At 45.9% G+C, this 27109-nt stretch overlaps 4 protein-coding genes across 4 annotated transcripts; 2 read left to right on the forward strand and 2 right to left on the reverse strand.

The window, feature by feature from the left end:
- Positions 1-2718: 2718 nt before the first annotated feature.
- SRSF9 (serine and arginine rich splicing factor 9) lies at positions 2719-11247 on the forward strand. Its single transcript, XM_079762386.1, has 4 exons — positions 2719-3294; positions 5561-5721; positions 8337-8509; positions 10751-11247. The coding sequence occupies exons 1-4, from the start codon at positions 3107-3109 to the stop codon at positions 10892-10894; spliced, it is 666 nt and encodes a 221-aa protein (XP_079618512.1). The 5' UTR covers positions 2719-3106; the 3' UTR covers positions 10895-11247.
- A 142-nt stretch (positions 11248-11389) lies between these two features.
- GATC (glutamyl-tRNA amidotransferase subunit C) lies at positions 11390-21042 on the reverse strand (the record flags this gene model as incomplete). Its single annotated transcript, XM_079762387.1, has 3 exons — positions 11390-13321; positions 14436-14539; positions 20708-21042. The coding sequence occupies 3 exons, from the start codon at positions 21040-21042 to the stop codon at positions 13269-13271; spliced, it is 492 nt and encodes a 163-aa protein (XP_079618513.1). The 3' UTR covers positions 11390-13268.
- Positions 20966-22895, forward strand: TRIAP1 (TP53 regulated inhibitor of apoptosis 1). Its single transcript, XM_079762395.1, has 2 exons — positions 20966-21278; positions 21925-22895. The coding sequence occupies exons 1-2, from the start codon at positions 21093-21095 to the stop codon at positions 22006-22008; spliced, it is 270 nt and encodes an 89-aa protein (XP_079618521.1). The 5' UTR covers positions 20966-21092; the 3' UTR covers positions 22009-22895.
- Positions 22896-24793: 1898 nt separating this feature from the next.
- COX6A1 (cytochrome c oxidase subunit 6A1) lies at positions 24794-26896 on the reverse strand. Its single transcript, XM_079763167.1, has 3 exons — positions 26762-26896; positions 26458-26600; positions 24794-25070 (listed from the first exon to the last, which is right to left on the reverse strand). The coding sequence occupies exons 1-3, from the start codon at positions 26862-26864 to the stop codon at positions 24987-24989; spliced, it is 330 nt and encodes a 109-aa protein (XP_079619293.1). The 5' UTR covers positions 26865-26896; the 3' UTR covers positions 24794-24986.
- Positions 26897-27109: the final 213 nt, after the last annotated feature.

Consider the following 27109-nt stretch of genomic DNA (forward strand, 5'->3'; position numbering starts at 1 on the left):
AGGTCACAGGAGGAGGCTTACACTGCAGTTAAACAGAGATACTTCCTACACTGACCCCTTAATTAACTCTCCCTTTTCCCTAAGTTCCCCCATAATGTCAGCTACTGCCACATCTCTCTCTCTCTCTTCTCCTTTCCCCTACTATCCGGCAGCTGCCCTCTAGTCAAATTAGCTCTCGGTCTCCTCCCCAACTTGCATATCTCCAAATCCCCTCAGTTGCCACTTCCTACGGAGGTCTCATCCCAACATAATTCCTTAAGATCCTTCAACCGTTACTCACTGCCCTCAACAGAGTCCAAACTCCATAATATGGTCTACGAGGCCCTGAAGCCCCAGCTCCAGTTCCTTCTCCTTCCTTTCCCCCAACTTGAACTTGGCCTAGCCATACGGTAAGGAAGTGGGGATTGGCCCTGGTCTGCCAAGCTCTCTTCTATCCAGGCAATCACTCGTGCTGTCCTTTTTGCCTGAAAAGCCTTTCCCTTCTTCCCTATGGTTAACTCCTGCTGGTGTTTCAGGGCTCAATCTAAACACCTACTCCTGGAGGCCTGCTTTATAATCTCTAGGACCGCATTAAATGGTCGTTTCACTGCAGCTGACCCTTATCCAACTGTGCTTTGAATCAGTGATCGCCAACCTTTCGGACCTCACGGACCACCAGTGGTCCGTGGACCACCGGCTGGCGACCGCTGCTTTAAATGACTGAATAGCAACTTGAACAGACACCTTGAGGACAGAATGGTATTACTGCACGCCATGGGCCTCCTACAGAGCCTAAATTATAGCATGCTCTTGATGATGCTGAATAACTAGATGAGCAAAAGCTCCAAAGGGTGTCCTTGCCTAGGGCTTGTGGCCTCAGCAGAGAATGGAGCCCACGGGCCCCTTGAGCATGAAGCAATAGTTTTGGCCTCGTTTGTATCCTAACCTGCAAAGGTTAGTACCTGGGCTCATAGGAACAAAATCCACCTTGGGGGTTCCATGGATTATCAGAAGTCCGTCCTAGCGATTTAGCTGTGCTCCTCCTAATTCAGGAAGGCTGTCCTTGCCGCATTGCCATATCTGGGCACGACATGTTCTAGGTTAGGTGTGACCCCCTTTGGTGACTGCAGGGCTGCAAGATTTTGCATAACACCAGCGGAATCATTACTATTCATAAGCAGTCTTCCACCTAGAGTCCTATTAGGTCACTTAGCTGATTCCATTTCTCTCTCTGCCTCGGAGATTACCTAATTGTCGCCAATAGTTTTTGTTTTTCTTTCCTGGCATGTAAGAGTGGGAGAACTCAGAAGGTGCTGTTAATATACCCCCAAAATGAGGAGGCATCTGGACTTTAGGATGCCTTTAGGGTATGTAAGCTCCGATAAGGCTGTGTACTTAGACTCAAGATCACATTTGACCAGGGCTGTTCCCTGCTTGTCTTTTGAAGGCCAGCAAAGAACAACTAGAAGCTTTATACAATCCAGAATACAAAAAAAAAAGTAACAGAACACAACAGATAGTCCTGATTGTTTTATTTTAGAAATAACTTATTGTGTTTTATTCCAATTATAAAAGTAGTACCTGCTACTTACAATTTGATAAATGCAGAAAAACATAAATAAAAAAGAAAAATTTCCAGAAATCATTTCCATCAAGAGATATCTCCACAACAATTTGGAAGGTTATTATTTACCATGCTTTTGGTTACATGGGGTGAATATATATATAACATATATATACTCATAGTATTATACATACTTCTAGTATTATATATATTCATAGTATTATATAGAACTGGATAATAATTTGTAAAATTTTATTCCCTTTTTTTTATTTTTTATTTTTTTTTATTTTAAAAAATATATTTTATTGATTTTCCACAGAGAGGAAGGGAGAGGGATAGAGAGCTAGAAACATCGATGAGAGAGAAACATCGACCAGTTGCCTCCTGCACACCCCCACTGGGGATGTGCCCGCACCAAGGTACATGCCCTTGACTGGAATCGAACCTGGGACCCTTCAGTCCACAAACCAACGTTCTATCCACTGAGCCAAACCGGTTTCGGCTTATTCCCTTTTTTGTTAATCCTCACTTAAGGATGTTTTTTCCATTGATTTTTTAAAAATATATTTCTTTCTTGATTTCAGAGAGGAAGTGAGAGGGAGAGAGAGAAACATCAATGATGAGAATCATTGAACGACTGCCTCCTGCGCGCCCCGCTACTGGGGATCGAGCCCGAAACCCAGGCTTGTGCCCTGGCCGGGAATGGAACCGTGCCCTCCGGGTTCACAGGTCGATGCTCAACCACTGAGGGCGGGGGGGGGGGGGTGGGGGGGGAGATTCATTGATTTTTAGAGATGGAAGGGAGGCCAGGAGGGAGGAGGTGGGGAGAGAAGAGGAACATCTATGTGAGAAGCACAAGGACTGTTGCCTCCCGCACGCACCCCAACCGGGGCCGGGGCACTGAACCCACAACCTGGCACTTGCCCTCCCCCGGGAATCCAACCCGCGACCCTTTGGGGTGGGGGCATGCGCTCCAACCACTGCGCACACCAGCCAGGGCTCTCAGCAATTGTAAAGTGGGCACAGGGTGGCCCAGAGGGCTACTGACCTGAGGCTGAGGCCGCCACGGCCCTGCCCAGCCCGGCCGCCGGGGACAGGTTCAGGGCACGGGGGCAGCCTGCGGCTACTCCCTCCCGCCCTCCGCACAGCCCGGGGACACGGGTGAGGGCTCACAAACGCCCGTGAGGTAGGCGGCGCGACAGAGGCAGGAACCTGAGGCCCAGGGAGCCTGTCACTTCCCCTCGTCCATGCGGCTGGCGAGTGAATTGCCTTCGGGAACTGAACCCAAGTAGCTGGACTCCACGACCTCCCTTTTGACGCCCAAGAGCCCGCCGGCCCGCACAGGGGTCCGCGGGCCTGCGCGCACGCGCAATCCTCGCAGCCGCGTCCCCTTTAAGAGGATTCCTTTTGCTTCCTCCGACCCCTTCGCTTCCGCTCCGCGTTCCCACAATGCTGTGCGGCTGAGCGCCTCCGAGCCCGCGGGGACGCTGCGGGGGGACCCCGGCTGAGGCGGCGGCGGCGGCGACGTGGGCTGCGGCGGGCCCGCGGCGTCGGGTGGTGCGGATGTCGGGCTGGGCGGACGAGCGCGGCGGCGAGGGCGACGGGCGCATCTACGTGGGGAACCTTCCTACCGACGTGCGCGAGAAGGACCTGGAGGACCTATTCTACAAGTACGGCCGCATCCGCGAGATCGAGCTCAAGAACAGGCACGGCCTGGTGCCCTTTGCCTTCGTGCGTTTCGAGGATCCCCGGTGAGGCCCCGCTCCGCCCGCCCGCCCGCCCGCGTTCCCGGGCCCCCGCCTTTCCTCTCCCTCCCCCTCTCCCCCGGCGTCCCCTCCCCCCTCCCGGGGCGTCCCCTCCCCCCGCGCAGACCCCTCTGGGCGCCCCCAGGTGGAGGCTGTGGCCTCCTCTTCCTTAGACTCCGGGCTGTCCTTTGCGCCGTCGTCACTTCCTCTATTTTTTTTTTTTTTTTTACTTCAAAACCTAAAAGCTGGGTCTCTGGAGGGTCCAAGCGCCCCTGAACTGGCCTCAGGGACGGTCCAAATGGTCACCCCTCACGGCTGGAGAGGCGCCTGAAGGGGAAGGCCTTGGGAGCCTTGTCCCTGGAACCAGCCCGGAGAGGACTCGGCGACGAGCAGGAGCGGCCGGCCGCCCGCTCCGCGCCCCTCCCGCCCCAACTCGCCATTAAAGGGGACACACTGCGGAGCGGAGGATGCCTTTGGAGGTCATAAAGGGGTCTCTGTGATGGAACCCACCTCCGTCCGCGCGCGCCCCGCCCCACCAGGTTAGGGCCTTGTCCTTGTAAAACCATCAAGGATTTGGAAAAACTTCCAAAACTGGCTGAGGGGGATCTCTAATTTCGCTCCCCTTCTCTAGTGAAGGAGGCACCGCTGGATGCTAAGGTACCCAAGGACTTGAAGTTCTGGGCTCCGAGGGGTCTTGGTGATTTTGCAGGCACTGTCCGCCCTCGCCCGAAAAGACAGGAACTTTCAAAACTGCGGTGGGTGGTTCCCAGAAGCCGCCCCGCTGTGCTGGTGTCCGCTGTTTTCCAGCGGGGTCTCGGGGGCCGCGCTCCCCGGCCGAGCCCTGCAGGCCTGACCTTAGGTGCCTTGCTCCTCTGGTGTGTGGTTTGGGGCAAGGAGAGATTTGAGGATGGGAAGGCAGGAAGCACCCTGAGGCTTTGATTGCCATTTGCCTCAAAAATGGAAGGAGGCATTCCACACCTAACCTGGAGAAGGTGGCACCTCTATTAGTAACAGCTCGGTGTAGTTTTTGAGCAGTCCCCGTGTGTCCTGTACCATGCTATGTACTAGTATTTAGCATTTTCAGCCTATGAGATAGGTATTGTGAATCACATTTTACAGATGAGGAAACTGAGGAATTAGATAATTGATAAAAGAGAATGCTAGTAAGGGATCAAGGTAGGATTTGAATTCCCTGTTCTGCCCTTTTGGAATACAAACTTACTGTATAATATGCTACATCATTATCTCCTCCCTCATTTCTTTAATAATAGAAAAGCTACCATTTGATATCACTAGTTGCCAAGTTTCAAGCAAAGCACTGCACATATAGGATCTTATTTAATCCTAAGAGTAACCTTGTGAGAAAGACATCAGTGATTAAGATGTGAAAACTTGACTACTTAACCAGAGACAGCTACTAGTCAAAACAGAAGAATGATTTGAACTCAGGTCAATTTGTACTAAAAGTCTGCTTTAAACCTTAGCAGTCCCGCCTCTCCCACTGCATGATAAATAGAGCCAGGGTTGCCCTGGATGTGGTCTCCTTGCTTTTAATTCTATGGCTAAAATCTTGGTAAGTGAATTTGTGCCTGTGACAACTGAATGAGGCTTCATTAATATATCTCCAGCTCTGCTGGTCCACCCGAGCCCTGAGGCCATTCTCTCATCCAATACTGGAGAAGCAATTTAGTGTTCCTCTGTCCTAGAGCCTACAAAAAACTAAAAGTAACTTTATCTTTTTTGGGGAAATTGTACCCAGATAGTGGTTTTGACAACTTCTCCATACCATGCTGAAACATAGGCTTGAGAGTCAGACATACACTTGTTTGGTCTCCTCACAAAACACTAAGTTGCATTTGTCTTTTGAGCCTTCTTTTTAAATGGGTTTTTCTTTCTATAGACTTGATGATACTAGGCCTTGTCAAAGAATATTAAAGGACTAATGTGTGGTATGCATTTTGAGAAACTGCCCTCCAAAGTTAAACACTTATTGGCAAAATCGGTCATCTATTAATTTATTCCTTCTTTTGTTTCTGAATTAGTCCTCCTATAAGTAATCTGTTTACCATTTCATACCTAGAAAACCCCATGTGTGATAGCTGTAAAGTTTAATTCCAATATTATAAAAAGTCTTCAAACCAAAGCAGTTATTGCATTAAGATCCTGTTTTGTTTTCTCACTCTAGGTTTTCCTTTCATACTTGTTACTTATGCCCCTCACTGAGAGTCATTCAGCCTCCTGAGCAGCACTAACACCAAATGTTTCTTTGCAGAGATGCTGAAGATGCAATTTATGGAAGGAATGGTTATGATTATGGCCAGTGTCGACTTCGTGTGGAGTTCCCCAGAACTTATGGAGGTCGGGGTGGGTGGCCCCGTGGTGGGAGGAATGGACCTCCTACAAGAAGATCTGATTTCCGAGTTCTTGTTTCAGGTATGTTCCTTTCAAACCGAATGAGACGATGCATGTAAAATACTTAGCAGTCTGGCCTCAAGAAATGTTAGCTGTTATTCTTTAGTGCATGGCATACATGTTTGTTTTTTCCCTTAGCCTATGCACACTCTCAGTCTGAAGCCCTGCCCTGCCAGTGAGGCAGGTATCTTGCAAATGAAACTGCACCAATCGTAGCCTTGTTAGAACATAAACGTGTTTCTTTTCTTTTAATATATTTTATTGATTTTTTTACAGAGAGGAAGGGAGAGGGATAGAGAGTTAGAAACTCTACTGGGGATGTGCCCGCAACCAAGGTACTTGCCCTTAACCGGAATAGAACCTGGGACCCTTCAGTCCGCAGGCCGACGCTCTATCCACTGAGCCAAACTGGTCAGGGCATAAACGTGTTTCTTATAAAGGAGTTTTCTAGTGTTGAAAGGGAAGATGATGGCAAAACCCCTTGAGGTGTAATTCTAAAGATGTTTTGGGTTTTTTTTTGGAATGTACCATGGTATTGGACTTGATAGAAAAGACATTCCAGAAGCCAGATTTAAACAACTTACCCAGCTGTGGATCCTGAAAAAGACCAGTTTTGTGGTGGTTTTGGGCTTATATAAAAGAAGAAAAACAACTTAGTGTCTTACAGATTGTATTATAGAATATAGAACAAAATATCTAGATTGACAAGTGATGAAATAATATGCTCTGAGGTTTATTCATCTTTTGAAATATCAGCACAAATTGGTCCGACGGTTGTGGGTTATTGTTAAGCTGAAATATCAGCACAATGGTAAAGACCTGGGGGCTTTTGCACATTTCGGGGGTGTTTTAGGGCCCTGGTGGAGTGAAATGTCTTGAGGAGCCTGACACCTTTTTCTATGTGAATATCACAATCACAGCTGACTCCCATTGGTGCTTAAGAGTGATAGTATCTGCCTATCTTGTATCCCTTCTTAATTTAATTTTTTAAAATATATTTTTATTAATTTCAGAGAGGAAAACAGAAATATCAATGATGAGAGAGAATCATTGATTGGTTGCCTCCTGAACGCCTGCCCCCACGCCCCCTACTGGGGATCGAGCCTGCAATCCAGGCATGTGCCCTTGTCCAGAATCGAACATTATTTTGGTAATGTATTTTTATTGATTTCAGAGAAGAAGGGAGAGGGAGAGAGAAAGAAGCATCAATGATGAGAGGGAGTCATTGATTGGCTGCCTCCTGCACGCCCCCTATAGGGGATCGAGCCCGCAACCTGGGCATGTGCCTTGGTGGGAATTGAACCTGGGACCCTTCAGTACCCAGGCCGATGCTCTATCCCAGTGGTCAGCAAACTGCGGCTCGCGAGCCACATGCGGCTCTTTGGCCCCTTGAGTGTGGCTCTTCCACAAAAATACCACAGCCTGGGCGAGTCTATTTTGAAGAAGTGGCGTTAGAAGTTTAAGTTTAAAAAATTTGGCTCTCAAAAGAAATTTCAATCGTTGTACTGTTGATATTTGGCTCTGTTGACTAGTGAGTTTGCCGACCACTGCTCTATCCACTGAGCCAAACCGGCCAGGGACTTCTTAATTTTTTTAACCCCAGGACTCTGTTCCCTCCTTCAAGACGTCATACAAAGTTTTTCTTCTCTCCATGCTGCTCTGAAATCCTGCCTAGAAAACTATTAGGAAATGGCTGTAGTCCTGAGCTGTGAGCGGTAAACACAGCCTTTGAGAGCAGGAGCACATTTCCCTTTCATGACTCAGGTAGGGTTGTACGACTTCTGACTAGTTTTAGCGTCTGAGTCTTACCTTTCTCCCACTGCACTGAAGAGTACTGGTGATCTTTTAAAAGGTAGTTTGTCAGTTAATCACACCTACAAAAAAACAAAACTTTAGATTTTTGTTATCTTCCATCACATTTTGGTTATTTCATTGGATGGTTTCAAATTCCCATGTCCTGGGAACCCAGTCAGGCAAGAAATCATTGATTGGTACTGAAATATTTCATATGGAATAAAGAACTCAAAGTCTTGGAAGTCTGGTATTAATTGAGGGACAAAGAAAGAGAGGCTGTGAATTCTCAAGAGATAATAAAACTATGAGATGGACTTCTTGCTATCTTGGGAAGGCTTGCTCTGGAAGATTAGTCTAGGATTACCTTTCTTTTTTTAAAGAACATCTGATTCTATATATTTATATTTATTTATTTATTTTTTAATCCTCACCTGAGGATATTTTACCATTGATTTTTAGAGAGTGGGAGAGGGAAATATCAATGTGAGAGAAACACATGAATTGGTTGCCTCCTGCACAAGCCCCGACCAGGGCCAGGGAGGAGCTGCCTGCAACCGAATTACGTGCCCTTGACCAGAATTGAACCCCAGACCCTTCGATCTGCAGGCCAATGCTCTATCTATTGAATTGAACCAGCTAAGGCTCTAGGACTAGCTTCTTAAGGTGGTTTGCCACATATACTTTATTGCGCTTTGATTTTGTGTCCCTTACCCAGATTTGTGATTTGGGAACCCAGGATTTAAAAGTAGTGATTGATGGAGAAGGGACTCTAGGTATTGCTGGCTCTTAACAGGGCATTCAACACAGCTGAAGGATTGGCCTCTTATGTTCTCCATACCTAGGACTTCCTCCCTCAGGAAGCTGGCAGGACCTGAAGGATCACATGCGAGAAGCTGGGGACGTCTGTTACGCAGATGTGCAGAAGGATGGAATGGGGATGGTCGAGTATCTCAGAAAAGAAGACATGGAATATGCCCTGCGTAAACTGGATGACACCAAATTCCGCTCTCATGAGGTGGGTCCCCACCTTCTGTTGAGGAGCTTGTACCCAGTCCACTCCATCTGAAGCTGACCTAGCAGTAGCAGCAACAGGCCATGCATTTGCCACTTGATGACCTCACAGTACCATTAAAGATCTATCTTAAGTGGACAAAGCCAAGGAATTCATCATGCCTAAGCCCTGCAGGGTTATAACAAAGAGAAGTCTGCATTCATAGTATTTTTAACCTGGAGAGAATACTGGTGCAGTCTGTCATAATGTGGTGAGCTATTGTGATAACATCCTTCTCAGAACTGGCTTAATCTGCAATGTCTGTGAACCTAAATATTATGGCTGTCTCTCCTCTGGGTCTAGTATGGGCTCTGCAAGCCAACCTCATCTCAGCCTTTCTAGATACTGCTGTTGGGGCAGAGTTGTCACTTCATTGTTCTTTCACAAAGTAGTGCAGGATCCTTTTTGAAACCTGAGCCCCCTCGTTATTTTCTTGTGGTTGGTCACCTCACCTTCAGGGCTTAGTTCTGGATGTCCTTCCTTTCAAGAAGGCAGTTGCTGCCCTAGCCAGTTTGGCTCAGTGGATAGAGGGTCGGCCTGCGGACTGAAGGGTCCCAGGTTTGATTCTGGCCAAGGGCACATACCCAGGTTGTGGGCTCGATCCCCAATATGGGCATGCAGGAGGCAGCTGATCAATGATTCTCTCTCATCATTGATGTCTCTCTCTCTCTCTCTCCTTCCTCTCTGGAATCCACACACACACACACACACACACACACACACACACACACACACATATATAAAAGGCAGCTGCTGCTTTGGATATCTCAGTCTGATTCGGATGGTGATTATCCTTTTGATACCATTGAGACCAGATATTAGACCACCAATTGGACGTTGTTGTTTTTTCTGGTTATCTTGCCTGACTTGGTATGGGGTTTAGGAATGTCTAAACTAAAGACATGAATATCTAGGCCCATTTCTTTTTTTTTCTAAGGATTCATATAATTCCCTAATTTTATGGGGTGGGGGATGTATGGCTTAACAATGCTTTTGCTCAGATTAACTCTTAGGACTTGAAATTGGAGCAGAAACACAATAGCACCTGGTCAAATACACGCAAAGCCTAACTTTAAGTTAAATCCAATTACTGACTTCACCTAGGGCAGTGGTTGGCAAACCGCGGCTCGCGAGCCACATATGGCTCTTTGGCCCCATGAGTGTGGCTCTTCCACAAAATACCACGTGCGGGCGTGCACATACAGTGCGATTGAAACTTCGTGGCCCATGCGCAGAAGTCGGTTTTCGGCTCTCAAAAGAAATTTCAGTCGTTGTACGTTGGGTCCTGGGTTCGATTCCAGTCAAGGGCACATGCCCGGGTTGCAGGCTCCATCCTCAGTAGGGGGTTTGCAGGAGGCGGCCAATCAATGATTCTCTCTCATCGTTGATGTTTCTCTCATCTCTCTCTCTTCCTCTCTCTTTGGCTCTGTTGACTAATGAGTTTGCCGACCACTGACCTAGGGGAAAAGCATCCTGCTCTTTCATTTTAGCATCTTTAGATTTTCTGAAAATGTTGGCTGACGGCAAAGGGCTTGGAGAAAGGCCAGACTGAACGTGACTCCTGCTGCTTAGCTGAGCTACTCTCAACTCTGGTTCCTCCATATGCAAAATAGTCACAATAGCACTGTGTTATGATTCTCTCTCATCGTTGATGTTTCTCTCATCTCTCTCTCTTCCTCTCTGAAATTAATAAAAATATATTTTTTAAAAGATGCATATGAGGCAGCAGGGGATTGAACTATACAGGGTAGGACAAAAGTAGTTTTACAGTTGAGAGTATGTGAAACACCGTTTATTTTTGTATTATTTATTAATTACTGTATTTTTCCATATGAATAACTGTAAACCTACTTTTGCCCATCCATATAGTATATATATAATCTCTGAGATCCTTTCCAGTTCTTAGATTCTAGGGGTTAGTGGCAGTTATTAAGATATATTAACAGTAATAGCTAGTATTTAAGCATTTACACGTCAAGTTACGATTTATTATTTGTGTCACCTACAGCAGCAGATGAGAGCATTCTTGAAATGGACTAGTAAGAGTACCTACCCCATAGAATTGCAGGGGCTTGATGAGATAACATTGTGCCAGGCAAATAGTGCTCAGTACAGCACTATTATTGTTAGGCAGCTATGCTAGGTATTGGTAGACTTTATTATTCTGGGTCTTATTTTACCTTTTACTTTTTGTTTGAATTTCAGGGTGAAACTTCCTACATCAGAGTTTATCCAGAGAGAAGCACCAGCTATGGCTACTCACGGTCTCGGTCTGGGTCAAGAGGCCGTGACTCTCCATACCAAAGCAGGGGTTCCCCACACTACTTCTCTCCCTTCAGGCCCTACTGAAACAGGTGATGGGAATTTTTTCTTTATTTTTTTAGGCGAACTGAGCTGCTTTGTGCTCAGAATTTACATTCCAGATTGATGATTTAGTGTCTTAGAAAATTTTTTTAATTTTTTTTAAAGGAAATAAAATTACATAATTTCTACCAGGGCCATATTAGCAGTGAAACATTTTCAACTGCAGAAATTGTGGTTTTGGTTCAGAAACAAGTTGTATATTTTTCACCCCTGATTATGGGAAAAAAAAAAAATCAGTGCTATGTGTTTGTGGGTTGCTCTGCTATGGAGATCAGCAGTTACTGTGACGAAATGGACCCATTCTGTTTAGAAATATATTTTAAATGTTTCATAATTGACATGTGTGGTTGTCCTTGATTAAGTTCATAGATTTCACCAAACAGGCATAATGATTAAGAAAAAAAAAAAGAGTTGTAGTGACAACTTGTGCTCAGTTGGTAAGGAGCAGGAATGGGTAACTTTATTTGGGGATAAACATAGGTGCTCTGCCCTAGCTGGTTTGGCTCAGTGGATAGAGCGTCAGCTGCTGACTGAAGGGTCCCAGGATCAATTCCGGTTAGAGGCACATGCCTGGGTTGCAGGCTTGATCCCCAGTAGGGAGCGTGCAGGAGGCAGCCATTCTCTCTCATCATTGATGTTTCTATCTATCTCTTCCTCTCTGATATCAATAAAAAAATATTTATGTATATATGTATTTTTTAAAAAAGGTAGTTGCTCTGATGATAGTTTGAGAACTTCCATCCCAAGGGCAGGTTCAGGATTCTCTATTTTTTTTCTTTTAAATATATATTTTTATTGATTTCAGAGAGGAAGGGAGAAAGAGATAGAAACATCCCTGATGAGAGAGAATCATTGATCGGCTGCCTCCTGCACACCCCACTGGGGATTGGGCCCACAAATCGGCATGTGCCCTTGACTGGAAGTGAACCCAGGACCCTCCAGCCTGCAGGTCGATGCTCTATCCACTGATCCAAACCAGTTAGGGCCTATCACTTTTACTTCTAAATCTGTCTCATTTATCCATGCTACCTGAACTTCCAAAATTTTTTATTTTTCAATTATAATTTACTTTCAATATTATTTTGTCTTGGTTTTGGGTGTACAGCATAGTGGTTAAACAATCATATACTCTACAAATTGTCCCCCACTCCCCACCCCTGATATTCCCAGTACGCACCTAGCACCATACACAGTCACCACAATATTACTGACTGCTGTACTTTACATCCACGTGACTATGGTGTAACTACCAATTAGTACTCAATCCCTTCACCCTTTTCACCGTCCCCCAGCCCTTATCCCCTTTGGCTACTACCAGTCCACTCTCTGTCAGTGATGGGCAACCTTTTGAGCTTGGTGTGTCAAACTTCGCCAAAAAACTGAGCATAACTCGGGTAGTGTGTCACTTTGAGGAAAAAACATGATTTCGCAAATGTTTCATCCTCGGCATGCAGCTGCCTCAGCGGCCACGTGTCATCAGAAATGGCTACGCATGTCAGTGCTGACACGCGTGTCAGGTTCGCCATCACTGCTCTGTATCTATGAGGTATGTGATCTTTAAAAAAAAAAAATCCTGGGGGTGGGGCGGTTTGAACACACCATCTTGGATTCTGCTCAATTGAGGTCAACTATGTCCCAGGCCTGGGGCTATATTTTTTACATAACCCACTTTACTGAAGTATGACATGTAGAAAACTAATGTATACAACTTAATGACTTTGGAGTTAAGTATACACCCCTGAACCCACCACCATCAAAGCCATTAAGTTCTTTTCAGAAAGTAAAACTGTAGGTGTGGTTAATATCCCCTTTGCATATAATCACTTTGTGGGATGGATGTCAGGAATTGCAAAGCTGTATAGTCTACTTTGAACACTCTTCAGAATTTAGCAAAAAGTTAACCCTCTGTTCAGAACCAGTGGGTGCCCAGGAACAATCTCAGGTGTGTTTGGTAAAGATAGAAGGGTGCTCAGGTCGATGGAAACAGCAACTAGAAAGGACAACTCGGGTTGTCACACTGTGGTCAGATACAATGTCTAACAGGTTATATAAAAAGAAAAACTCACTTAAGTGCAGTTGGGCAGACAATTTTGGGAGGAGATAAAGGGAGATATCTTCCAAAGTGAACATTTCACTGGAAATTGACAATACCTTTTACTTCCATTAGCTTTAGGAACACATTGCCTTGTTTTGGCTAGATCTTTCCCAGTTCCATCTTCAGAAGAGTTAGTTACTAAGAAAAATACTTAATCATCGATTTTTTCCCGGTTACTGAGGGAAGTGGGCACTTTAGTATTCATAATAACAAGTACTATCGTGCTTCCATGTGTCCACAGGGCACCCCTTCCCAGACAGCTCTTCAGCTCTGTGAGAAGGGCTCTTGTTCATCCAGCTTTGGCAAAGAGATATTACCTGATGGAAAATAATAATAAAAAAGAGTGTTATAGCTGACCCTGCTTTCCCAGCTGGCTCTTCTGAGCTAACTTATCATTGGTTTGTCATGGAAAATAAACAATGAAAGTAAGTGTAGCTACCAACCTGTTTTTCTGAAAAAAATCAGTTAAAAGTGAAGTCTAATTAATGCACTTTTCAATAAGGAGCAGATTCAGGTTAATTACCCATCTATATGCATATAGGAATGGAGGGAAGTCTGACTGTGAACTCACTTTGTCCCAAGAAACAAAGTCTGGGACAAGGTTCTGTGTAGAAATAACATGTGATCAGTGGATATGTCTGCTGAAACTGTGACAACCGTCAGGCTCTGAGATAGATTAAGAAGTCTTATTTCTCTCCACAGTTACTGAGGCAGTTTAGTGAAGCAGAGGCATGGTTTAGAGTTCACAAATATCTTAGCTTTCCTTCCCATCCTTGCTTCAACCAAAGCCTTCTTCCTTTAACTGGTTGGTCTTGATCAAAGAGGTAACCCCTGAGCTGGAGGGCTGATGTTTCCCTGGACAACGTTCAGAATGATTCTCTGCTAAAGGGACCTCCTGAACTTGAAGTTGGCATTGGAAAATCATCTACCTGAGTGCTTAGGCTGCAAATATCTACACGTATGCAGAAGCTCTGAGGGCCCACTTATCTAGAGGAAATAAAAAACCCACCCAAAGTTCTGGGTTTTATTATTGGCCCAGAATTATTTTTAAATTTCCACTTAAAATAGTTGCAGTGAGGTTTAAACATGCAAATTTTTACACCAAGGGTTACAAACTGATGGCTCACAGAATACATCTGGCTTGTAGGTATGTTTAATTTGCATGGTCTTTTTTTTTTTTTTAATTAGTTGCCAGTACTTAAAATTTGGGAAGTATCACACAAAATGCCAGATGTCCAGGTTCTCTGGGAAAATGGGCTCACATTCCTGCCTGAGAAGCAGTGAAGGCCAGTTGCCCCTTCAGTAGAGCTTGAGCTCCAGATCTGCTACTGGACATACTCCTCTCCACCCGTTCTGTTTGGGGAATACACAGGTCCTACTATATTCTTAATTTACTGTGGGACAGCTTGTTAAACTTTGGGAAACACGTACCTGGGGGAGCCACAAAATACTCCTCCATAACTCGATGGGAGTTCTGTAGTAGTTCTTCAGCACAGTTGCCTTCTACCACGTTGTCGGATCTCAGGTACAGACATCTACAAAACCAGAAGCTTAAGGTTACCTCTTGGGAGAACAAGGCTTCGAAGGCATGGGTGGAGAGGGTCAAGAATGGGGGAACAAAGACACAGCATATTCTTGAGTTCTGGGCACTGCTCAAAAGTGAAAGAGCTATGCCCTAGCTGGTTTGGCTCAGTGGATAGAGCGTCAGCCTGTGGACTGAAAGGTCCTAGGTTTGATTCCAGTCAAGGGCACATACCCAGGTTGTGGGCCCGACCCCCAGTAGGGGGTGTGCAAGAGGCAGCTGATCAATGGTTCTTTCTCATCATTGATGTTTCTATCTCTTTCCCTCTCCCTTCCTCTCTGAAATCAATAAAAATATATTAAAAAAGTGGAAGAGCAATGGTCAACATTAGATTAAGTGACAGTGTACAACTTAAAAGATTCTTCCAACAACCCTCTGCAGTAATTGGTTATTATTCCTTGGGATTGATGAATTTAAATATTTTTGGATAATTACTATGGGTAAGTTGCTTTTGGTGGAGATAGGTAATTAAAGGCAATTGAAATACAATGTTAAATCTAACAGGTAAGTACAGCTCGTCAAGGGAGTAGAAAGGACACCTAACTCAGCCTGGGTGAGGAACAATTACTCAGAAGAGGTGATGTCATTGCTAAAGGATGGGCAAAAATAGCTGGATTAGGAGGATGGGAAATGGACTTCCTGGCAGGTAACTTGCTCAAGAGTGGTTTATAAGTGACTTACAGGTTCCTCAGTGATGGACTGGGATCTGTGCCCAGTTCTGGTACTTCTGAGGCAAGTGCTTTTTTCTTTACAGCCACCTTTGTGGAGATAAAAGTGCCTCCCCTTGCAAGATGTACCACAAACAACTCAGGACTTGCCTACTAGTTGCTTCATTAAAGTATGCAGATGGCAAACGCTAGTAAAAGCAAACAGGAGCTGAACATCTATGAGGCTTCACTACTGTTTCAAGGTTTAAGAGTATATGACAGGAGGTCTGAGCCTGCCTCCAGATACTTGGGCTGAAAAATTAGCAGTCTGCTCAATCACTGATAGGGGAGCGGCCAAGCTCTTTCTGCATTGAGCTTGTAGGGCTAAACCTAATGGGACAAAGGGGCAAGGATGTGACATGAACATCTGGGCAGAGGCTGCCTAGAGGACTAAGTTGTAAGATTTTTTTTAAAAATATTTTATTGATTTTTTTACAGAGAGAAAGGGAGAGGGATAGAGAGTTAGAAACATCGATGAGAGAGAAACATTGAACAGCTGCCTCCTGCACACCCCCCACTGGGGATGTGCCCGCAACCAAGGTACATGCCCTTGACCGGAATCGAACCCGGGACCCTTCAGTCCGCAGGCCGACGCTCTATCCACTGAGCCAAACCGGTTAGGGCAAGATTTTTTTAAGGAAAGGACTAGTTCTTTTTGTGGCACCAGCCTTAGACTAGACACAGTAAACACTTATTCACAGTATGAAGAGTGGACAGTTGGGGTCCATTCCAGGACAGGCACTGTCTTAACTGGTCTGGAACAAGTATGATTTTAACAGACCTTAAGTTTCTTGCCAAAAAAAGTGAAGGTTGCACTACTGTTTTTTTGTTAATCACAGAAGGATTTTGTGTTTAAGAAAACTTGGAGAAAAAATCTTCCATAAAGGTGACCATTGAACTGTCTGGAGTTTATATTTCTGTTGGGCAGTATAACAAAATGGCTAAGAGCTTGGGCTCCTGAATTCAAGTCCCAGTGATGCTTTTTTCCCACCATAGCCACCTTCACGTGGCATATGTGCAAATTATCCTCTCTATGTATCAGTTTCCTTATTTGTAGAATGCTTCATAGAGTTGCTGGGAAGATTAAATAAAATGACGTTAAAAATATCTGATAATGCTGGGTTATATTCTCATGTCAATAAGAGATGGATGCTGAATAGCACCTGCTCCTTTTATTTATTTTTATTGATTTCAGAGAGGAGAAGAGATAGAAACATCAATGATGAGAGAGAATCATTGATTGGCTGCCTCCTGCATGCCCCCTACTGGGGATCAAGCCTGCAAATTGGGCATGTGTTCTTGACCAGAATCGAACCTGGGACCTTTCAGTCCTCAGGCCGACACTATCCACTGAGCCAAACCAGCTAGGGCGCACCTGCTCCTTTTAGAAAGAGTTAGTACACCCCAAGTACACATCAGTCCCCACTACTCATTCAGAGTATAACTGCACTAACCTGCCATAATCACACTTAACCTGCCTAGTCTCTACAGACTGGAGGGGTGCCCATTGTTCCTGGGCCTTTGGAGATTTTGATGAAGACTCTCCTTCTGCCAACAAGTTAACAGCTACTGCTTCCCAACAGCTGATCTAGTAGCAACTGATTTACTCACTTCACCATGGGTGACATTTCCAGGAAAAAATTCATCCTTTTAGTGACCACACATTTCCACCTGTTTATGACGATGCTTCTAGAATAAGCCCACCACTCCGTTTCCTTCGTCACAGGCTACTGAGCCCAGGTCTCTGAGAGGGGCACTGCGAGCAGACCCTTCACGTGGCAAGTAGATTGACTTTTCTTGACCTCGGAACCCTGTGTCAGACACCGAACAGGAACCGACGAGCTCTTAGGTGCCTGTGAATCACCCACTGACTAAATGCCTACCTCACCTCAGCTTTCTTAGTCCAAGTTTTACAAGAAAATTTAGCCCAGATACCGTAGGGCACCCATTTTGACAATCAGCTATGTATCTGGGCTAATATTCGTTATAAACGATCCTTGGAAGAATTGAAAAGAGTCACTTGGATCTGTGTTCTGGTTCAGATGAAAAACCCTGCTTGAGAAAGACTTCCAACTGTGAACTAGAAATCCCTGCCCTCTAAAGCTCATAGACAGGTATTAAACTGGGGAATGCAAATAAAAAGTATTTAATGGAAATCAGTATCGCAGCATGAAGAAGGGGCTCTGCCAGCCCTGGACTGACACTAGGACAGTTTTGCTGTTTCAGGTTCTGACCTTCCCTGGTATCGGGCTGGCTGCCAGGAGTCATTTCTCTGGGCACCAACCTACTTCTATCATCTACAAGCATTTCCCTCCCTTCTAATTTATTTCTAGTTTGATGCAGACCAGAATGAAAGTTAATCATTTTGGCTCAAATAAGGTTCCTGAGGGCCATCCTAGGCACTGAAGTATTTGGCTGCAGTCAGAGACGTCATCTGAGTCAGTCTCTGGCTTTGAGATGAAAGAGAATAAGGTTTCTGTGGCACATCTAAAGCAGTAAGGCTCTGAGTTCCAAATCCTGACATCTCCTCTCACTCCCCGGGAAACTGCGGGGCATGTTACATAACCTGTCTGAGTGTTAGTTTCTTCGTCTATAAAAGAGATACTAGTATTTCCTTTCAGGGGTTGTATGTGATAACTGAGTTAATGCATATAAATATTAGTGTCTGTCATGTTAGTATGCTAATGCTTTTTAGGCCAAACCAAACGATAGCCTTACTGCTGTGAAAGCCCTGATCACCTGTCATTGGTTTGAGCTCAAAAGGATTAAGCTTTACAGCAGTGTGGCTCACTTAAAGCTCTTACACTTGTCTTCACTGGGTTCCATTTCAAATGTCACACAGCATGTCCAAAACATGGAGTCCCAAATTTACGGCAAGATGGCACATCACTGAATACCAAGTCACTATTCCAGCTACCGGACCCAAATCCCTCTTCATCTTTTTCACAAACTCTTCTCTGAGTAATAGTCACATTTCTTTAGTTATTCTCTAGATGACTTAGGAAATTCTGACTCTCCTTTGTGCTTCTATCCCCTACTTTCCCAAATATGTTAATAAAGGTCAACAAACATTTACTGAGTGTCTGCTTAGTGCTAGATACTGAGAACATGATGAGCACTAACAAACATGCTCCCCAGAACATGGATGAGTGGGAGGAGAGGTGTAGAGAATCCAATATCACTTAAATGATGTATAAAACACACGTAAAATTCAAGCACTATTGAATACCATGTGAAAGCCACAAGTCCTTAGGAGGTGACAGAAGAAATCTGAAGAAAGAAATTAGGCAAAAGAGTGAGATGAACCTGGGGGTAAAGGCAAGGGCCTTTAAGAAGGAAAAAGGGGCCCTAGCTGGTTTGGCTCAGTGAATAGAGGGTTGGCCTGCGGACTAAAGGGCCCCGGGTTCAATTACAGTCAAGGGCATGTACCTCGGTTGCAGGCTCAGTCCCCAGTGGGAGCCGTGCAGGAGGCAGCCAATCAATGATGTTCCTTTCTCATTGATGTTTCTATCTTTCCCTCTCCCCTCCTCTACTCTCTAAACATCAATAAAAAAAGGAAGAAAAAAAAAAAGAGCAGGAGGACTTGAAAGTTACAGTGCTGTTGTCTTGAAGAGGAGGGGTGGGCTTGCGTTAAATGACGCCCTGCCTGTTATGGTGAAGCTTTTGTCTTGATGCTTTGCCACCTGAAGGTTTCGGTAGGAGGATGACATCAGATTTCTGTTTTGAAACACTGTGTAACTTTGGCAAATTAGTTCAACTCTCTACCTGAGCACCAAAATACAAATAGAGAAAGGATTTGAAGGAATCAAAGACGAGTTCAGAACAGGAGGCTAACAAGCAGTTAACACAAAGGGTATTGTTACAGATGGTGTGGCTACCCGTATTGGTGCTGACTAATGGCACTCATCTTTCTTGTTCCCACCTGTACTAGTTTATTACTTTTTAAAATTCCATCAGGAAAAGGCTAGGACAGAGTTGTAGACTGCCCCTATTTTTATGAATTACATACCCACTAACTAAGCTGCAATGCCAAACCAGCAAATAAGTCTGCTTTTCAAAAAAGCATTTTCTTTTTTAAAATGTATTAAGATTTGGCAACAATTGTTAGAGGTGGGCAGAAGATATGTCTTTTTAGTATTTACAAGTTAGTCTGTCAAAGACCCGCCCCTCCCCATTGCATTACACTACTCTTCACAACTTATTACTCTGCCTCCTCAGGCATGTATGTTCTTCCCTCTGCATTGCTACTTTCTTTAAAACTAACCATTAACAGTTTTCTACATGCCTTTTCAGGGAGCAAAAGGAAACAACGCATCATCAGAATATGTAAAAACATTGATGATATCATACACAATGTTCTGAATTTTGCCTTTTTTATCAAATATATCTTAGAGCCCTTTCCGTATCAGCACAGAAAGGTATTTGTGTCATTATTATTATTTTATATTTTTTTATTGATTTCAGAGAGGAAGGGAGAGATAGAAACATCAATGATGATTGGCTGCCTCCTACACGCCCCCTACTGGGGATCGAGCCTGCAATCCCAGCAATGGAATGGAACCTAATCGAACCCAGGACCCTTCAGTCCACAGGCCGACCCTCTATCCACTGAGCAAAACCGGCTAAGGCTGTTTCATTCTTTTTAACAACTGCTGAATAGTCCATTGTATGATGTATTAGTCACAAAGAACACTTAGATTATATCTGTTTTTAGGGGGTTTTGTTTGTTTCTTCCTTACTATGAACAGATTTGCATACCCTGGATACTAGTAAACACAGCTTGGTGCACTTTCACAGATAGTTCCATAACCACTAGGTCAGACAATGTGTATATTTAAATTTTTGAAAAAATAAAAATTTGAGATATGCATCCAACTTAGTAAGCAAGTCATATGTGAACTCATTCTAATGAGACATAACAAATCAACAAAAATAAGACAGTCAAGAAAAATATCTGAAGAAAACCCAATTAAGATAAGGAATCGGGAGGGGATTTGGACTGGTCAGGACAGGACCTTCAGAGGAGATAAACAGACCTGCCAAAGGGACAGATTGTTCAAGAAAAGTGGAATAACAAGTGCAAAGATCCTAGAGAAGGAACTGATTTGGCATGCTGGAGAAGCAGTGAGGATGCCGACGTGATTGGACTGTAAGAGGAGGATGCCCGAGTGGTAGGAGGAGCTCTGAGAAGTAGAACCTCAAGGATAATCAGCAGTTCGGATCTGGTCCCTGGTTACCCTGGGAGGCCCTGAGGAATTTACACGCGAGCGACAGGACCCGTTAGACAGAGTAACACCCCTTTCCCGGGGGTGATCGTGGGCAAGTTCCTGCATCTCGCCTAAGATTCTCCCTCGGTGAAACGAGACCTCGTCGCCACCCTAAATGCCAGGCTTCGGCCGCAGCCGCGGGCTTACCTGTCCTCCAGTACTGAGTCCATGGGCTGCACCCCGTCCGTGTCCACGGCGCGGAGCCGGTCGGCAAAGGCGACGGCTTTCTCCAGCCGCGCCACGGCCTCTTGGCTGCCGAAGTCCACCAGCGCCAGCCGCTCCAGGTGCTCGATCACCTCGCCGGTGATGCGCCCCCGTTCCCGGGGAGGGTGGGTGTGGGCCTCCGGCGCCGCCGGCCCCGCCCCGCCCTCCGCGGAGACGTCGCCGCCTCCGGCCTTCCCTTGAGACCCCGCCTTGGAAGCGAAGCCCCGGCACCCGCCCCCCGGGGCCCGGAGGACCCGCCGCACCGCCCGCGCCCACATTCCTCCTCCTCTCGGACTCCGTACGGCGCCAGCAGGCGACGCGCCTGGGAATGACGACATCAGAGTGCGCCGCCGCCGCCGCAGCCGCCATGAACAGCGTAGGGGAGGGTTGCACCGACATGAAGCGCGAGTATGATCAGTGCTTTAATCGCTGGTTTGCCGAGAAGTTCCTCAAGGGGGACAGCTCCGGGGACCCGTGCACCGACCTCTTCAAGCGCTACCAGCAGTGCGTTCAGGTGAGCTGCGGCCTCGCTCTTCCCCGGGCCCCGCGTTCTCGGCTTGTCCCCGGCCTCGCGCCGCCTGGCTTGCGGGCGTTGGGACCGGGACCGGGTGGGTGGAGAAAAGCCTTGTCATTGAGGCCAGGGGCAGCTCTCCCGGCCGTCCCCACCAGGCTGCCTGGGATCGCTCCAGACGACACAGTTAAATGTTTCTGTGGTGCTTTACTTTTTGTGGAGCACAGTAACATCTTGGGTTCACTTGGTGCTCATCTTAACCTTGCCAAGTGGGCGTAGTTTTAACTGAAAAATGGAACACACACCCAGAAAAAGGAAGTGGTTAGGCCAAGTTCACTAGAATCAAGTTGCTTTTTTTTTTTTTTTTTGCGGTAGTGCACTTTCCCACTATTATTGTTTGGGGGTGAGGCTGGGTATTAGCCTCTCTGGCCTGTTAAGATATTACGGAGGGTTTTATTTTTGGTTGTTATAAACACTTTATTGGCCTGATGGAGGGCTTTATTTTTGGTTGTTATAAATCCTTTATTGACCTGTTTTCTCTCCCTCTCTCCAGTTGCTGTCTTTATCCCAGTTGCAGACAGGAAAAGTGAGGCTTGCTCAAAGCCAGTAAGCTTCATATTGACCTTTATAATGTGTCTTCTCCCATCAGAAAGCAATAAAGGAGAAGGAGATTCCCATTGAAGGACTGGAGTTCATGGGCCATGGCAGAGACAAGCCTGAAAGCTCTTCTTGACCTTGACAGTCACCTTGAAAATAGACTCCTCAAATCAGGAAATTTGAGCCCTCTGGGTTTTGTCAATGAAGGCTGTGAAGATAGCCATCAATTTAATGAGGACTTATTTTCCTCCTAGATGTTTTCCTCTCACTTTGAACCACCACTGTTTACTTTGGGATGATTTCTCACTTGCTCTGACATCTTGCAGGAACTCGCTGTGCTAAAACGGAATGATTTCTTGGGATTATGGTTGCAATACTTCATCTGGGATCAGCTTTATATATCCTGTATCTAAAGACTGATAAACTTGTCAGGATAATCATGGTTGCCTGACCCCTTGAGTTACTAGTATGCCTCAAAGGACATTCGAGATACTGTACTGTGGTCATTGTTCATGGAAGCAACTGGTTAGGACCTCTTTTCTCTCAGGGAGCTAACGCTCTGAAAAGGGATCCCAGTATGACTGTTTCAATCAATGCTTGGGAGTTTTATTTTTTTATATAGTAATTTAACTGTTAAGCTTGCAATGGTGGACTAGGTTAGCCAAGAGGAAGCTTTTAACAGTTCCCAGCCTTAACAAGAGGTGTCAGATCTCAGATTAAGATGTGAAAGCTTCAAGAATGTTAGAGCAAACACCATTTCAGAGTTCATAGTGTAGTTCAGTCATTAAGATCCTTGGAGTATGCTATGGAGGAAGATCCTAAATTGCAAAGATTTGCTGCTGGGGCCAGCTTTCAAGCTAAGTCAATGAATTAAGTCAACCTGTACATCATGAAAATGCCAAAATACTGTATCTGGTTAGGGAAGAAAGGAATTTGCTTTATTTGCGTTGTTTATCCACCCTGCCCTGTAATATCTGTAATCATGAAGATGGAATAAATTGTAACATTTAGTTTCTATCATTATTTGACCCTTGAACTCTGTGCACTTTATAGAATAGCTATTACCCTGGTATCACACATATCCCATATATACACGGGGTAGGGGAGGGCTTTATGTTTTATAACTTAAGCAGTATGGCATAGCAATTAGAAACTTCACTGACTTTAAAGATGTACTTCCACAGTAGGCTACACAAATATTTTTAAATGTTTATATAATGGCACTAAGTCAGGATCAGGTGAACACTTCCATACTCTAGAACAGTGGTCGGCAAACTCATTAGTCAACAGAGCCAAATATCAACAGTACGATTGAAATTTCTTTTGAGAGCCAAATTTTTTAAACTTAAACTTCTTCTAACGCCACTTCTTCAAAATAGATTCGCCCAGGCCGTGGTATTTTGTGGAAGAGCCACACTCAAGGGGCCAAAGAGCCGCAGTTTGCCGACCACGGCTCTAGAACAGAGGTCACCAACCTTTCGGACCTCACAGACCACCAGCTGGCAACCGCTGCTCCAAAGGTTTCCTTAAACCAGTGGTCACCAACCTTTCTGACCACCAGTTGGCGACCGCTGTTCTGTAGTTCCCACAACTGCTTATCTTGAGTAATTTGATTCAATAGTCTGAAACTTGACTTAAAGGCAGCCTAAATTATTCTCTCCACTTTACCAATTACTACTTCATATTTAATTATTTTTCAAATATGGAATGCTTCATGAATTTGCGTGTCATCCTTGCGCAAGGGCCATGCTAATCTGTATCGTTCCAATTTTATTTTGTTTATTTATAAATATATTTTTATTGATTTCAGAGAGGAAGGGAGAGAAACATTAATGATGAGAATCATTGATCGGCTGCCTCCTGCACACCCCACACTGGGGATCAAGCCTGCAACCTGGGCATGTGTCCTGCCTGGAATCGAACCTGGGACCCTTCAGTCTGCAGGCCGAGGCTCTACGCCAAACCAGACAGGACTCGTTCCAATTTTAGTACATGTGCTGCCGAAGCGAGCACACTACTTCATATTTAATATGACCAGTCCTTAATGTCATTCCAAAACATTCTGCATTTATATTTTGACGGTTTAATGTCCATTCTACAAGGATTATAAGAGATATTCAGAACCCAGCTGAGGGAGGCCAGACAGCAAGCTGAAGGTAAGTCCATCTGTCCTGAACTCACACTGGCCACAAGCACAACAGTTCTATGGGGAAGCACAGGATATGGCTAGATCACAAAATGGCCAAGATAACAAGGATTCTTCTTTCTTAACTGTAAATGGTTTTCACACCCCGTTTCTATGTGCCTCACCTTTGTGCAGTACCAGTTTACTATATGTCTTAACACCAAAACCTTGAAACTTCCTGAATCTTACCATAAAACTGGTTGAGCCTTGAGAATAAAATGAGCTCCAGGCCAACCACATTCTTTTACTGTAATTGCTATTGAGAGAATACTTTTTGTTGTTGTTCCTCATGCTATTTTGACTTCACCCTCCAACTATCTCAGCTACTTAAAGAAGCTGCCTTTATTTTTCCAAAGGTTTTTGACCCTAACAACCTTCAGGGTGCCGAGAGATGACCCCAAGGTGAGAACTTGACACCTCCAGAGGAAATGATCAGACTAGTTAGTATTCTGCAGCAAATGCTGACGGAAAGGGATAGGAAAATGCTGAGATACAGGAAGTACTTCCTCTCGAGAATCCTTTTTAAATGAAACTGCAGCCATTCTGCTGGCCACTCAGGACCCAATCTTGATACTTAGCTCCATTCCTTTTGCTTTGTGTTACATACCCTAGGCACAAGAAACCAAAGACAGGCCTGTTAGAAACCCCATTATTCAGAGGCCTCATTGCAGCAACAGAAATAACATTAATGCTAATTTCCGAGGGAAAAACACCACCAAAGAATGCAACTCTCAGCTTATGGCCAACCTCAGTTATTTATTTAAGCCATCTCCTGCCATAAGCAAAGAGATGGAAGATCAGTGTACTCTATAGTCATCATTTTACATTAGGAAAGCAGTCAGCTTAAGGTCCCATACACCTTTCTGGTCCGTGTGCAGAGTGTGGTCCAAACCAGTGCTGTGGTCCCACTGGGTAGTGGTCCAGGTTCTTTATTCATCTTCATAGCCGGTTGGCAGCGGATTCAGATGAGGGTTATGGAACAGAGTATGGTTCCCATCTCCCCAGGGAAAGGGCTGTGGAGTGAAGATGTCAATTAGGACATTCCAGAAAAGTTCAGAAACCGCACTGCCACGAACTGCTTAAAATAGGGTGACAGATAATACATAAAACAACATGGAAATTAGTCCTTCAACTACTGGCATAAAGTAGGTAGCAGGAAAAGCAAGCTTAAGTTTGTTATTCATAAACCTCTCCCTGGTAGGCATATCAGTGTTGTGTTTATGAAAGTGTAACCCTCAAATCACCGGTATGGGAATGGCAGAGTGGTATGGGAAGAAGGTACTCGCATGGTACCTTTGAAAAGCACTGCTCTTGGATCGTGGTTTCCAACCCAGGATGATTTTGCCATTCCAGGGACACTAGGCAATCAATATCTGGAGACATCCGAGGCAGGATGGGGTACTACTGGCCTCTAGGGGGTAGAGGTCACGGATGCTGCTAAACAGCCTACAACTGAGGATAGCGGGCTCCCCACAGAATTATCCAGTTCTAAATGTCAATAGTACTGAGGTTGAGAAACCTTGCTGTATGACTTCTACTGTATGAGGGTGGGAGTGGGGCTCAAAGACTCAAAAAAAATTTTTTTTCTGAATCTAAGAACCTAGCTTAATTTCTATGAGGCCAGTCCTACCTGGACTAAGTGATGTAAGTTATTAAAGAACCAGAGGGCAGAGGGAGGGGAGGGGAGGGGGGAGGGGGGAGAGATCAACCAAAGGTCTTGTGTGCATGCATATGAGCCTAACCAATGGTTAAGGACAACAGGGGGGTGGGGGCATCCGTGGGGAGGGGTGTGGGCTGGGAATGGGGGGATGAGGACAAATATGTGACACCTTAATCAATAAAGAAATTAAAAAAAAAAAAACACAAAAAACCAGAGGGGCTCTTGTTAAGAATACAGCAAACAACGGAGAGCAAATGACTATGATAGCTACATCAACAGCCAAAGCAGAACACAGCGGAGAAGATGTGCAGCCTGAAGGAGAATGGGAAGTGTCCCTCTCTCTATTATGCAAATGGCACCGGCCAGGCGCCCAGGTTTTAGAAGGGGGAACCGCGTTCCGACTGCCAATCTAAGCAAGTTCCCCACACCTACACGTTTTAGACAAACGACGGCTGTTTCAGAACAGTCAGGAGGCAGAAGGTGGGATGGATCAGAGGAGGAAAACTGAAAGTCACTTACTGTAGGACTTGGAAGAAGAAACTGGGAAGTGACACCCCCTTCTTCATCCCCTACCCCCTCCTCAGGTTCCCTTCCGTGACACCGAAGAAAATAACTGGTGATTACTTAATGAGAAACTAGACGCTCGGAATGGACTCCTCGCTTTCAGAAAACACAGAACTTGGACGAGGGCCTTTGGGATGGAAGGAGAGCGGACACTCCGAGAGGAGGCACGGGCGTACCTTGGTCCTGATGCGCAGGTGGGGGTAGGCGATGAACTCGGGTCTCTCGTGCTCTCCCTGGTGCGACTTCAGGAAGACGTTCAGCATGCTCACCCCCACCCCGGGGAGCGCCACGAAGTAGGTGAGGGCCTTCCACAAGCGAGCTGCGGAGGCGGACGGCTGAGGCCGGCGGGGGGCCCGTCCGCGCCTCCCCTCCCCCGGCCTCGAGCCAAGGTCACAGGCCCCGCCGCCCCGCCGCCCCGCCGCCCCGCCCGAGGCCCGCCCCGCGCCCGCCGCCCGCCGCCCGCCGCCCGCCGCCGCGTACCTGAGCCCTCCTCGCCGTGGGCGCCGCTCGACATGGGCCGCGCCGCCTGTGGCCGCCACCGACCCAGCAGCCCCGACACCCGAGACCCCGCCGCAGTCGCCATTTTTTCACCCAGACCTCCGCAACGCCGGAAGCGGAAGCGGAAGGAGGAGCTGTGGAGGCGGGACCCCACCTCAAAGGAAGTTCCTATTGGGCGGTGCCTGACCGAGGAGCCTGCGCACTCGCCTCCCGGTAGACCGCGGACTGGAGACCGCGAGGAGCCGAGGAGCCGGGGGACCGGGCGTCCTTCCTCCCGCGGGCGCTCCGCCTCCCGCCCGCCCGCCCCGAGGAGCTGAGCGCGAGGGAAAG

The sequence above is a fragment of the Cnephaeus nilssonii genome, assembly GCF_951640355.1.
Source record: "Cnephaeus nilssonii genome assembly, chromosome: 22".
NCBI lineage: Eukaryota > Metazoa > Chordata > Mammalia > Chiroptera > Vespertilionidae > Cnephaeus > Cnephaeus nilssonii.

What these genes read in the sequence shown, in the direction of transcription:
- SRSF9 (XM_079762386.1), top strand. Translation starts at nt 3,107, where the DNA reads ATGTCGGGCTGGGCGGACGAGCGCGGCGGCGAGGGCGACGGGCGCATC. An exon ending in TTTCCGAGTTCTTGTTTCAG is followed by an intron (nt 5,722 to 8,336) that starts GTATGTTCCTTT and finishes CTCCATACCTAG; the next exon opens with GACTTCCTCCCTCAGGAAGC. An exon ending in CCAAATTCCGCTCTCATGAG is followed by an intron (nt 8,510 to 10,750) that starts GTGGGTCCCCAC and finishes TTTGAATTTCAG; the next exon opens with GGTGAAACTTCCTACATCAG.
- TRIAP1 (XM_079762395.1), top strand. Translation starts at nt 21,093, where the DNA reads ATGACGACATCAGAGTGCGCCGCCGCCGCCGCAGCCGCCATGAACAGC. An exon ending in GCTACCAGCAGTGCGTTCAG is followed by an intron (nt 21,279 to 21,924) that starts GTGAGCTGCGGC and finishes TTCTCCCATCAG; the next exon opens with AAAGCAATAAAGGAGAAGGA.
- COX6A1 (XM_079763167.1), bottom strand. Translation starts at nt 26,864, where the DNA reads ATGGCGACTGCGGCGGGGTCTCGGGTGTCGGGGCTGCTGGGTCGGTGG. An exon ending in CCACGGCGAGGAGGGCTCAG is followed by an intron (nt 26,601 to 26,761) that starts GTACGCGGCGGC and finishes CCGCCTCCGCAG; the next exon opens with CTCGCTTGTGGAAGGCCCTC. An exon ending in ACCTGCGCATCAGGACCAAG is followed by an intron (nt 25,071 to 26,457) that starts GTACGCCCGTGC and finishes TTCACTCCACAG; the next exon opens with CCCTTTCCCTGGGGAGATGG.